Raw genomic sequence first — 14,136 nt, 5'->3', positions numbered from 1 at the left:
CTTGACAAACATTCGTCCCACTAAACAAAGGACAAGTGGATCACATGGGATAAGTAATGCAACAGTGGGACAAGTGATACATGTAGCGCAATGGGTAGGGTTACCATATTTTTGTGATCTTGAAGCGGGACGTCTCCAAAGACCATAGCTGTGATTTTTGCACCTTTGAATTTTATATTGGGGGCCGACATTTAAAACCATCCCGACCGTCTTCATTGACTATTCTGTAATCGAAAGTTCATGCGCTGTCTGTCTAAATATCGGTTTCAGTTCGAAAAACAGGAACAAATTTACGCTAACGTTAAGCACCCTTTTGGTGTACGGGGCTTACACGTAACAAAATGTAGCAATTATCCGCTAACAAAACAACGAAACAAACAAAGCCACGCATGCACCTTCAGTAAGAAGGCTAACGGTACGCTACACAGCAACAACAGTATCAAGAACATTCTAATTGGTATTGTTCGATGCTGAATGGTTGACCGCCAAAGTGGGACATTTGACTGACCTTCCGGGACACCGGGACAATACGTTGAAAAGCGGGACTGTCCCGCCTAAAGCGCGACGTACGGTAAGCCTAACAATGGGGCAAGTGTGGAACAATTGAGACATGACATTTTCGAGACACTACTTTGAGAGTTCATATCTGTATGCAGATAGTTCGTCAGTTAATCATACCATGTGTATAAATATAACTAAGTGAAGGCTTAAATCGAGTAATATAATGTTACGATAATCACTAAGAAAATATTAATCTAACACATGTATTGAAGCAGCAGAATATTATTGAATGGATTGCTTAAAATGAATGATATGCATGGGGCCCAGCACCTGAATAATTTCTTGTATCACTCTATAAAAATGCTTACCACATTTCTTTCCTGTATAGCATGTCTTGTATTGAGTTGCAGGACCTTTGCATTTTCCTTCTCCGACTAAACCATATTTGCAAATGCGAACACGAGTCTAGAAATTATGAGGTGAACACTTTACACCAGATCATAAGCTACCACATACCGGTAATTAAAATTAAGGGTTTCCCACCCTAGCAATAGATTATAATACCAAAAAACTTGAAAGTTTCAAAGGCTAATTGCAAATAAAAATTCATTCCAAAACCGCACAGTCTTTTACATCAGTTAGTTTATACAATGTTCTTAAATTCAAAATTTGTCAATCGAATTTATTTCCTTTTTTAAAAAATAATTAAAGATTGAGAGTATGGGAAAATAAATGAAAATTAGATATAGATTAAATACATAGCGAATAAGTGCATGATTCCAGATGCATGACAATGGATAGAGGAAGCTACATGAACACAAGTTGGTGCATTGAAATAAGCTTTTCATTGCAACTTTGATTCCCCTTGGGGTTTCTAAGGTTCAAATCCTGTGGGGTATAATTATGTGCGAGAAGATTGCTAGACTCCGCACCACCGTAAAGTTGTTCACATAAACGCTAGGTTTCCTCTACCATTAAATTTATGCATCTGAAACAAATAATAGTCTAACTAATCCTATACCAGACAGGCTGAACATGTAACCAGACGAGAGGCCAGGGGTTTACCATATGATTAGGCCATGCTATCGCCTTTTTACTCCCCTGAGATAAATATGTAAATCCTAATTCTGTAAGGCCATACCAGATAACTCTCTCACATTTTCATTTTCATTCAACATTAAATTTCTTAAACCCAATATTTTTTGACAAAACAAAGATATATCACCTGAATTCCACCTGTACAAGTAGGTTTGCAAGAAGTCCAGCAAGTCCAAGGTGACCAACGCGCTAATAAAGGAATGGGAATTATTAATAGTTTACAATGCTAGCAATGAGCACAAAATGTTGGAAAAATTGACATGACAATTCTTATATTTCTAAACGATTGATTAAAGTCACAAGTGAACACAATACCTTCAGTGTCAAAAACAGCTTTTACGTTCCAAATGTTTCCAGCACAAACATAATGAATAACAATATCATCTTTCCCATCATGATTTACATCAAATATTTGCACTCTCTGAAGAAATGTAATTTAAAAGGTTACATGATAAAACATGTGATTTTGTAAATTTTATTACGATGCTCATCCACACCTTTCGCTCTGAACTAAGCTCAACTGATATCGAACAATATGTAAGTAGCTTCTATTTTTACAAGAACTAGATTTTTCCCGAGTGATGAACTGAGTGAGGCAGTGGGTGTGGAATTTGAACTCAATTTCTGCATAGTTAAGTCCAACGATTTAACCAACTAGGCCATGAGATTTCAAAAGAGAACTGTTGATCTAATGGTATATTATGTTGAAGAAAAAATATATATTTCATACATGTATAACGATATTTAACAAATGAATAATACATCATTTCTGATATGGTAATCAGCTCGTATAACTAACTATATTATAAGCTAAACAAATATAATGTTATGTTAATCTTTATAAATAGCTCAAATTTAACAAGTTGACAAAAATTCCTGGAAAAAATACAATCATTTGTCTCATGTTTTCACCTTTTTATCTCCAGTTTTACAGGTCTTGTACAATAACGTATGAAACAGCGTTAGTCTTCCTCCAAGTTTAGCAATCTTTTCGGTAATATGATCTAAAACAAACAATTCATCACTATAAAAATATTATTTGATATCTACATATAAAACATCAAATAATGTATCAATAACTAAAATTTAATTCCATGGAAATAAATAACACTGTTTTTCATCATAGGATCCAGGATAACTCTCATTTCAGAATTCTTGTATGTCACTGTAAATTCTTGTATGTCACTGTAAGCTATGGTACTACTTCTGTAGTGTATGTACCAGGTTAGGGTTAGGCCATAATTTTATTCCAATTTTCCCTATTTGAGTTCTATCATGAGTGTGAGTACTGTCTGTGTTAGCCAAATGAATATACCCCCTGCCCATAGGCTTCCGTCCTTTTACACAACTTGATGTAAAGTAGGCGAACAAAATGCTTTACATAAATCTAATACACAACTTCAAAATGGCAAATATAATGCTAGTGGTCAGCTGGGATGCATGTTAACCATTTACTGTGGTCATTTAACATCTAAAACAGGGTTTTCGAAACGTAAAGCTAATAGGTATCCCTTAGGACCTAAATCGCTTGTGCTGTGTGCCTTTTGTGCTGTGATTGGAAAAAAAAGTCATGTGAACTGCGAATGTGTATAAGTAGTTACAGCTTCTAAGGTGAAAATTTGACTTTCTAAGGAGTTGCTAAACTGCCATCTTCAAATTATCAACATCAGTTATCATCAGATTAAGAATTATGGAAGATAAATTCTTTTACTCAATCTACTGTACCCCTTGAAAAGTCGAAACATACCCCTGAGGGTACCCCAGTTTGGGAACCTCTCATCTGAAACAAAAAACCTGAAGGGGTTTGCAGATTATCATGACATTTCAAGAACGCGATCCCACATGATCCTATGTGAACCCCCTGATTCCCATTCAACCACTTTCTATGGCTATATGTCTGACTACTTCAGAACTAAAAATGTCTTACAATATATGTATAAAATGGTCCAAAATACATAATAATATTCTATTCATCAATTCTAGCCTGTATTTACAGCTTCTCGAGCATATATCGAGCATATACTCTTCAATATGAAAAAATAAATACACAAAAAAAAAAGAATTATTTACCGAGAAGAACAGCTTTAGTAGTTTCATCATTCAATCCATCACTGTCACCATTTGCAAGTCTTGATGATTGAAAGACTTCAGAATTGCCTGGAAATGAATAATAAGGTATTTTTATATTTATCCTTGTGGAGAGAAGGAATTCGAGAAGCTAATACACATGGCAAACCACCATTTTCCATCTGGGATACGCACAAAAAATAATCAACTATTTGCTGGTACGTATGGCTTAAACAAGTATACAGTGACCCCAAACAACAGAACCCAGGTCATTTGAGAAGCACTATATATTTTCCCATATTTGTATTTGAACACAGCTATCTACAATTCTGATGTAAATACCAGATTTCCACAGTTGATACATTCAGATATTTTTTGGACATCTATGCATCAGTGTATTTTATTGTACTTACACTCTGATGGTCTTTTATTGGCTCCTGTAAGAAGATCACAAAAAAAATAATCAAGTACATTGGTGTTTCATCAACTACTATTGAAATGAGAATGAAACACAACTAGAAACTACTAAGTAAATATGTAAATGATCTTGTCTTTATGGAATAGGATGTGTTATCACCTTTTCACTCACATTAACTTGAATCTAAAGTGTTTCTATATATGTTACCACATTTTTAAAACCTGAAATATTTTTGATTCTAAGTAGCCTCACAAGTTATTACACCTGGTAGGTGTGAAAAAGGTTTGCAACCTTGATTTCTAAGCCGCAATGTCAATATGGATCAGAATAAATAATATTGTATATCCTACATACATAGGCGTAGCCAGGGGCCCGACGGGACCATGGCCCTTCAAAATGAGAAAAACAAAATTTTAATGCAATTTTGCGGCATCTGAAGAAAGACATATCTACATAGGGCGTTTTCAATATCATTTTGCTCTATTCTTGAATGATTTATTGAAAATCGGTCATTTCCTGGCTTGCTATCAATAGGATAGGATAGGATTTACATATTTATCCCGGGGGAGAGGAAAACCGATAAGACGGCTTAACCATATGGCGAACCATGGCCTCTCGTCCGGTTACCATTCCATGTCGGGTATGGGATTAGTTAGTTATTTGTTTTCGGAAGCTTGGACTTGATGGTGGAGGAAGCCTTAACCGACCTGCGGTTACGTGAGTCCTTTCACCAAACAAGATAGATGAAAATGCGCGCTTATATGCCTTGGATAACTTCGGCAGTGAGGTACAAAGCGTATTGTTACATATCAGTGTCTACTTTTATCTGGCTTTGTTCGGTTTTATGTCAATATACAAAAAAAATTTGCCTCCCTCCCAAAATTTGGGGCTGGCTATGCTCTTGCCTACATATCACTTGAGTATACAATTCATACATACAAAGTATACATTCAAGTCATTTATTTGGAAGTTACATCAAATAGGTGATAAATTTAACTTACTGTAGCACTTGAATCCACACGGTCCTAGAAGATATCCGTTTTTGCAAGTGCAGAAATAGCCACCATCGGAATTATGGCAATGACCTCGTCTCAAATCGCACATTGAAATCCCTTGAAAATATCGAAAAGTGTTCAGTAAAACATTTAAATTTGTTTTTTTTTATATTTGAATGTATTGTATTGTATTAATATCATACTCATTTTATTACTTAGTTGTTGAATTGAAAATTGTAAAATAAAGCTTGAGCTTATAAAAAAAATCATTTAAAAGTTACAATTTGTAACTCAATGCATTTACTATATCACGCTTCCCCAAAATTAAAACAGGACCTCAATTAAATTATCTTTCGAAATAAAACACTAGGTCTTATTTTGGGGAGATGTCTTTTATTTTCATTTATTATTGGACACGTGGTGGACATACCGATCGTTTCAAAATTTTGTTGCTATTGTTTTTATTTGTCTCCATCATTTTAAAAAAAATCATTTTTCTCTTCGAATACTGGACCAATTGCTTTGAAATTTTCAGTGGTTGAAGATAAAATTTTTCCGCAGAAGGCTATTACTTTTATTCATTTTAAATATTTCTGTTAGCTCTGTGAGATTTGTTTTTGTTTGCTATGACCTCATTTAACGTTCTTCGGACATCGGACGCCATTTTGTGTCCTACTGTACTGCTTCGCTTGGTGTGAATATATTTGTAGACTGTGATCTGACGGTACGGTGAACCGTACTGTACTGCGAACAGACGTGTCCATATATTTGGTCGTAGCTCTCTTGTTTTAGATTAATCATTTAAAATGTGTAACAGAGATTTTTTGCTATCAATTAGGTCAAAAATAAATTTGGGCTATCGACCAGGTCTTATTTCAAGGGGAGGGCTTATATTAAAATCATTTTTGAAATACAGGCTAATTCTTATTTTCGGGAAAACATGGTATAGGTAAAGTTCTCATTTTATTTACCCTCTACAAATCAGATGGAACCATATTAATTAGGGCGCGAAATCATTCTTTTTATATGCAGAGATCCACAACATTTAAATAAGCAATATTTAAATTAAAGGACCCTATCAGTGGCGCAGCCAGAAGGGGGGGGGGGGGGGGAGGTCGAAGTAGAAATTGTTTGAATTTAACTGAAGAAGTCGCCAATAACGCGTGCAATTGCCTTTTGCTGAAATCGTCGATTGTTTTCATCAGCGTGGCGTGTTATTTGGGCCGTAAACGCCTTTACATTGGTGTTTATTCTCTCTAAATCACAAATTTTCTAAAAATTTATGCCACGATAACGATGATAATTATTTTATTTTTGTACTCGCACGGAATTGTGGATTCGGTGAGGGTTATTATACGTTCATCGGCGGCGAGATTCTAAGGACAAATAAAGGAGTAAATCCGCGATCCTAATTTTTCGATTGAAAAGCCGCAATATAAAATACTAAAAATAAAACTGTGAACAATATAAGCTTTGTTGAGGCCTGCGACAGTCTAAAAACGCTTTTCTAGTCATTGAAAAACGCAAAAATCCGTATGCCTATGCCACACATTATGTTTGGTCGGCGTTTAGAAACATATCGTCACTAAAATCGAAACACGGTTTGCCTTTTTATCCATTAATTCAAAATTGTCGTAGAAAATTTTCATGTTATCATTAAACCAGATTGAGAACGCGACTGTTTCCGGTTTGTGGTGATATATAAGATAATCAAACTTAAGTATATTCGATCAATTTTGATTGAGCTGAAATAAGTTTTATTTCGTGAGAAATTACAGCAGATTTACGGATTTTTTGAAAGGTTTCATCTTTAAAAATAATCGGAGTGGCAGCATTGCGCGTGAGCGGAGTCAGTGTTACAAGTACATCTCAAATTTGTCGAATTCGCAAAATAGCAAAAATACGGATCAAAACAATATATAATATAATCGGGCAGCAGTTTACCACACATTTTTATTTTTATGTCCGCTCATTGACGGACATTTGTGGTTTTAGAGTGGCCCTTGTTTTGTCGACGCAACCGCAGGTAAAATTAAAGACAATTAAACTAATATACACAATTAAATTAATATATAAGGACATTTTAGAATCTCGTAGTTGTCATGGATTGAATATTTGACGCGACAGAAAAATCATTATACGCTGAAGAGGCGGCTCTTTTAACGAGCGCGTAATCGCAGTGACTGTTACAGACGGCACTGGGAATTTCCGATTTCGAACAGTCATAATATGTGCATGACGATCTACTGAGGTTTACTAAACTTTTTTATTTTTTGTTCTTTTTCATGAAATTATTTTTTCCTTTAGTAATTATTGATTTTTCATTCGAAAGCATCTTTAAACAACTTTGCTGACATATCTTATCACCATTTACGTATACTATTGTGTATTTAACACTTTATGAAAATGTAATTTCAAAATACTGAAATCAACGTAAAATAACAGGATACAGAATCCATTTAAAATAACTAGTTGACTAAATGACTATTCAATTTATGTACTCCTAGGTAAGATTTGATCAAAGATGTAGACAAGCCTATCCATGGGACATATTTTTTCGTCCCATATCATGGCAATTTATGCTTGTTCCGCCCACTCTAAGGGACGTTTTCCATGGGAAGGACAATCTCATGGCTAATGGTAACTAATTTTATATAAAAAGGCTATATGTATTTATTGATTTATCCTTAGTTTCGCCTAAAAAAAATTTTGGATATAAAGGGCTCTTCGGAGGTGAAAAGTATAAAAACTAAGGGTAATTTAATCAAGTTGCCATGGAATATAAAATATGTGCTGTTCCGCGGGAATGAAAATACCGTGGCCAACGTATGTCACGCCAAGGTCAAACCAAATAATACTTTTATGAGATTTTCTTAAGATTTGCTCAGAAAAATTCTGGACAAGCGCGACTGGTTGTCCTGTGATCTTGGGACCTTCGCATTTGAGACTATCCAATTTCCAACCACCCGCGTAAGGCGTTGGTTTAAACATGAAATAGGTAAAGTATAATGCCAACCCTGTTAACAACCGGGACATGTGTACCCACTGTGAATGGTGGCACAGAATAACGTACTTTATGTAATACGTACTTAGTCTGCATTCGTTTATGTCTTGGCAATATTTACATCCTCTTCTTTTGGCAAAGCCAGGTTCACACACACAGCTATTATAAAAGAAATATAAAATTAGTACCGGTATAGAGAAATACAAGTGCTGCCAAGTGAATTCAATGGCATAATATATAATTGTAACAATTTTCAAAAAAGGTTTGCAACTTATGCGAATGCTCACAAGTGTTTTATTATTTTCCCTGTTATATTTTTGACCGATGTTTTGTTCATGTTAATAACAGCTATAGATGTAATAAGTACATTCAAACAAGTTTCTGAACTTGTTAAATTATTGTTATAAAATAACTTGTCGCCTTACAGTCTTAGTCATTAGTGAACCGATATACAAAATAAAATTACCTTCCTCTCTTCCCACCGCGACGAGGCTTCTGCAGAGATGATAAAAATACATTAGATGTTTATGACAAAAAAGTTGACATGTTTTGCTAAGCGCTAGGGACGCTTTTGACATCGCACCTTGGGTTACCCTGCGTAGGTTCCGAATTTATATTGGGGGGGGGGGGGGGGATGCTGGACACCCAATCGGGTGATATGGGTAGCCGTTGTTTGGGAAGTGCTTCGTCCGCCGTTGATTTCAATCATGTGATACAAACAATCGGGTAAATATTCCAAAACCCGACATTTGCTGGTCTCCGAGTGAAAAGCCGTTATGCGCATATCATCCGAAATAAATATTAAGATCGTAGTCTGAAGAAAAACGATCTTAATATTCATTGCCGGGTGCAACATATGGAACATATGGTGCAACATATGCCGATGATAACATATGGAAACTAGTTGCAATACGTGCATGGGATAATTTACAAGAGACCTATGCTCAAATATATGGACACGTAACAAGGTGTCGCTATTTTTTTATTCTGACACATAAAAAACGAATCTCTTGAAGTCCACAAAAATTTTTGAAATAAGTAAAAGTAATAGCCTTCGGGCAATCTTTAACCACTGAAAATTTCAACGGAATTGGTCCACTATTCGAAGAGACAAGCGATTTTATTATGACGAAAGAGGAGAAAAACAAGAACAACAACATAATATTGAAACGATCGTTATGTCCACTGACACGTTCAACAAGCCAACTCGTTCAAATGCTGAAAATTTCCTGGGAAAGTATGCTGTAACCGCCAATTAGTTACCGAACCACCCCAAACGGTTAGACATATATTATGCTTATTGTTAGTGGACATAACGATCGTTTCATTATTATGTTGTTGTTCTTGTTTGTCATCATTATCATTAAAAAATCGCTTTTCTCTTCGAATACTTGCATTCGCTTTTCAGTGGTTGAAGATTGATTTTTTTGCCAGAAGGCTATTTCTTTCATTTATTTCTAAATTTCGTATGAAATCTGATCTTTAGTCCAGAATTTCGCTGTATCATTTTATCCATGGAAACACTGGTTGTCCGGTTTGATTCTGTAAATTCTTGCTACACAAAACTCGGAAAATTTTGTTTGAGGGTAACGGTAGCGTCAAAGGAAGGACTGCTTCGCTCTGGTTAACGTGTCCATATATTGCGCATTGCTCTCTCTTGCGATGACAAGCGATTTCCTCACGCTCAGCACAAAATAAATCGCGATCCGTATGATAATAATTTGTGATAATCTTTACTATATTTTTCTGGTCATGTCAGCTGTCAAAAGGGCAAAAGTTTGTTAATAAAGAGCTCGATTTCTCTCCCCCCCACCCCCCCCCCCCCCCCTCCCGAAAATTTCAGTGGCCTTGTCAGACCTGTGCGCAATCTTTCGAGTGTTGTAAGCCACTTTCACACGAAGAAAGTTATTGTCGTTTTCATCAATCTTGAATATCAATTAAGTTTATCAATCTGATTTACGAAAGAATTTATATAATAAAAAAAGCAAGTTTGTTTACATAAAATCGAGTCAGTAATTACTTGTCAATGTGAAAGGCTGAGCAGAATATTCGAACATTAATATTGAATTGAATGTAATTTTACTATACGAATAATTTGCAAAACGTGAGCTACGTAACTTGACTGTACATGGCACTCGCCCGCCGCTGAACCAAACGCCTGGATTACACACAGCGTTCCATTTCCGACTTTAGACGAACACGCGAGATTTGCACACGGATTGCTAACAGATTAAGACGGCAAACTTGAATAGTTATATTTGCGTTATGGTTTTTTTTTTGTTTAATTCCAGTACCTACGATATCGTTTCAGTTTTCAAATGAGCATAATGCGCGCAAATTCCAACAATTTGTTCAGTGGGCCGTTTTGTAAAATTTAAAACATCAAGCCAAGTAATAAAGTATTGTACATAACTTTCCCAAGATTTTCGAGGAAAATATTATATGAAATGAATCCAAACAGTGGAAAAACAACCTATTTCGGAGCCAGTATCGAAGATATTGTTCACTTTTATTTTACAACGGCGATGGGAACAACCAGAGCCTACGAAAGATAAAAATGCAGTATGAAACTAATTTAGAAAAATTGTTTGCAATATTTCTCCTAGAATTTTTTTTTGACATCTAATTACCGATGTACGCACAACAACTTTCGCGTTCATCCGACTGAACTAAAAATAAACATTGATGTCTGACGAGATGATGATGACAACTGTCGGAAATTCAACAGGATTACCAACATTATTATGGCGAAAACAACCGCGTTGAAATCACGAAACATAATTGAGCATAAAATACTGAACTTAAATCGCAGTCCGTCGCGATTTGGACAGCCTTGACCAAGCAGTTTTTTAATTTGCAATTATTTGCAGTTACAATTACATAAAACCATAATTTATACTCAAATCTAAAAAACTTACAAAGAATCGCGTCCAGAACTTGACGGCATCTTCGTCCGGGTTTTCAGCGTCGTATCTGGGAGTAAAAAATAAAGAAAATAAAAAAAAATAGTATTCCAAACACGAATTAATTTGAGTTATATGGAAGGAATATCTCCTTTGTGAATCGCGATGAATTTATCAAATCAAGTACGTACAAGCGTGGGTTTAAAGTAAACAAACAAGCATTTTTGAACACGAAGTCTTGCCAAATTCTTGTTTGTATTGATGTTTTGGGGACAGTAATAACATACTATTACAACTTCTCCAAATTTCACATTATGATTGATGGAGTAGAACAACTACAACTATAACAAGAGAGCTACGCCCAAATATATGGACACGTCTGTTCGCAGTACAGTACGGTTTACCGTACCGTCAGATCACAGTCTACAAATATATTCACATCAAGCGAAGCAGTACAGTAGGACACAAAATGGCGTCCGATGACCGCAGAACGTTTAATGACGTCATAGCAAACAAAAACAAATCTCACAGAGCTAACAGAAATATTTGAAATAAATAAAAGTAATAGCCTTCTGGAGAAAAATTTCATCTTTAACCAGTAAAAATTTCGAAGCAATCAGTCCAGTAATGAAAGAGAAAGCGGTTTTTTAGATTTTCCACTAGATGTCCTTGCTCTATCAGAAAATATCGAAATTATGAAATTGATTGACGAAAATATAATGTAATCTCACCTGGAGCGGTTTCGACATTTTCCACAGCGTCTTCTTGAGCAGGTTCCCTTGATTTGATTTTGCCTCACTGAGAATAAAAATATAAATATGCTTAGTTATTCTCGTAGAATTATAATTCGATGATATACTATAAATCCTGTCGAATGACTTCCCCCTATGAATAGATAACAATCACACTCTAATATTGTATTAGGTATATATATATATATCACATATAATAATCGATTTGGGAATATTTGACACGGTTTATGTTGCATTGTGCTTAGCGTTACGTTCTCGAAAGCGAAACCATGCTATGATTGATTTCTTTCAAGGCTGAACCTAATCATTTGTGTAAGGTTTTATACATACCGTAGGACAGAGCATATCATTCAATCCAATTTTATCTACAAACAGAATGCGTCAAAGTAACTGTTCGGGGTTTCACGCCGAAAGTGCTGATCCCACGCAACGTGTCCACCGCACCGATATAATCATTGTATAATGTGGTGGCGAGCTTAACCTTTATGACGTATGAATATATAGCACGTCGAACAGTGGTTTCTCGCTTGTGAGCAATGTCTTGCTCGGTGACCGTACATTTGAACCCATGTACATTTGAACCCATGCGTATATCCACGGGTTCAATCTATATGCGGGTGCTAAAACCCATGGGTTAGGGTTAGTATGGGTTTAACTATCCGTGAAACAAAAAAAATTCCATAGGTGCAATAGCATACAGATGCAACTGTCATGGGTTCAAATGTACGTGGGTTCAAATGTAATGGAACCGTCTTGCTCCAATCACGCCCATGCATTGAGACAAGACGACAATACGCAAATCTCGATTCTGACGTTGTCGCGTCGGTGATGTCCCGTGTGGAATAAACATAAAGTTCTATTCTGTCCTAAGTAACTTACAGCATTTGGTCTTTGTGTAATCAAGGACGAATCCACGTTTACAGGAACATCTATGAGATCCAAGGGTGTTAATGCATCTTCCATTGGTTGTGTCGCAACTGTGGAGATTCGCTCGACATTCATTGATGTCTAAAGTGATCAAAAGAGAATATTTATAAATAAAAAATTGACTCCAATCCAGAAGTTTTTCGAGTTGAAAGTGATTATAAATGATACACGAGCTATTTACCACATTTTCTGTGAGCGACCAGGTATAATAATCTGGACATCACTCGTTCGTTGCCTTGATTATGGTTGTCATTGCAGGTTATGATCTTGGACTACGTTTATTCGAACAAATCAACACAATCTAGGGGACGTACACACAGTCGAGTGGGAACGATGACAGCCGTTTCTATCTATATAACTCTATTTAAGAAAATGTTTCATGCACAAAGTATTGTTAAAATGAAAAATGCTTGAAACACCTTATTGAGCGTTAATCAAGTTTAAGCCGGTGGTTTATATTCTTGTACGTTTAACACAAACCATTTATCTGAAATGAATAACTGGTTAACTACTCCCATCACGAAAGGGATTAGTATATGAACGTGGAACCTTGGTAGAGCGTTTCATTGTTCCCCGCAGTGATAAACACGAACTACCCATCTTAACCCAAGTCTCGGAATCAATCTATGAAAAGCGGATGATGTATGTAATCGAATAGTTTACCACGATGCAAACACAAATCCTCCTAAAGCCAACGTACCAACACACGTCCCTCTTCTGGTATGTGGAAGTCGAAATCTGTAACCAGATTTACAAGAACACATCGAACTCTTCCCTTTATCTGTATTCCAGCAGTAACCCCGACTCTTGTCGCAGCCACCGAAGTTGACAGCACATGTCTTCTTATGACCTGAGACAAATTGAAATGAGATATCGCGATAAGACACTGGGTAATTCGAACAAACGCATTAGACAGTTACAAATGTTATTTTAATATTAAAGGCGGATTTTGATGGACTGATCCAAGCATTAGACCTGCAATTTATTCACAACCACCTTTCAAGGTACTAAACCATGAAACAATATTTTAAACATTTGATGTTAATAATTAATTTGTTCGTACACGTTTGTATACATCAGTTTTACATACTTTCAAATTTTAATTGAGATATGTTATTTTTTTTTTTTTGAATTTTTACCAGAGTTGTCAATCGACCGTCCCAGCTACTGATCTATACACTGAGACAATGTAATGCATATATACACTCAGTACCTTGAACTTGTATGGCTGCAAAACAGACGCAAATCAACGCTACCATCAAAGAATCCCTCATCATTGCTGAAAGCGAATCCTCCCCTCTATCAAACACTGTGTAAATTAGAGCTTGGTATGCTAACTCTATAAATAATATAGAGTTTTTGAATCAATTTTGAATTAAGCAAAAAATGCTTTTTCAAAAAACATTCACAATTTGCAAATTTCAAACCTACAGAAGCACTAAACAAATTAAAAGCTTCATTTTAGGTTAAA

At 35.7% G+C, this 14,136-nt stretch overlaps 1 protein-coding gene across 1 annotated transcript in view; it reads right to left on the bottom strand.

Moving 5' to 3' along the window:
• LOC120343960 (uncharacterized) overlaps positions 1 to 14,136 on the bottom strand; it is a 22,560-nt gene extending 8,424 nt beyond the window's left edge. Inside the window, exons 1-14 of the mRNA XM_039413012.2 lie at positions 13,879 to 14,136; positions 13,366 to 13,515; positions 12,618 to 12,746; positions 11,718 to 11,784; positions 11,002 to 11,056; positions 8,550 to 8,578; positions 8,169 to 8,242; positions 5,086 to 5,196; positions 4,080 to 4,103; positions 3,670 to 3,756; positions 2,512 to 2,603; positions 1,915 to 2,020; positions 1,727 to 1,788; positions 870 to 966 (exon numbers count right to left, since the gene is read on the bottom strand). Of these exons, the coding sequence (XP_039268946.2) occupies positions 870 to 966; positions 1,727 to 1,788; positions 1,915 to 2,020; positions 2,512 to 2,603; positions 3,670 to 3,756; positions 4,080 to 4,103; positions 5,086 to 5,196; positions 8,169 to 8,242; positions 8,550 to 8,578; positions 11,002 to 11,056; positions 11,718 to 11,784; positions 12,618 to 12,746; positions 13,366 to 13,515; positions 13,879 to 13,942 (1,147 nt within the window). The 5' untranslated portion in view covers positions 13,943 to 14,136. The remainder of the gene's footprint in view (positions 1 to 869; positions 967 to 1,726; positions 1,789 to 1,914; positions 2,021 to 2,511; positions 2,604 to 3,669; positions 3,757 to 4,079; positions 4,104 to 5,085; positions 5,197 to 8,168; positions 8,243 to 8,549; positions 8,579 to 11,001; positions 11,057 to 11,717; positions 11,785 to 12,617; positions 12,747 to 13,365; positions 13,516 to 13,878) is intronic.

Source organism: Styela clava, chromosome 5 (genome assembly GCF_964204865.1).
Source record: "Styela clava chromosome 5, kaStyClav1.hap1.2, whole genome shotgun sequence".
NCBI classification, from domain to species: Eukaryota; Metazoa; Chordata; class Ascidiacea; order Stolidobranchia; family Styelidae; genus Styela; species Styela clava.
Note: the sequence above shows the minus strand (reverse complement) of the source record. Positions and strands in the feature narration are given on the sequence as shown.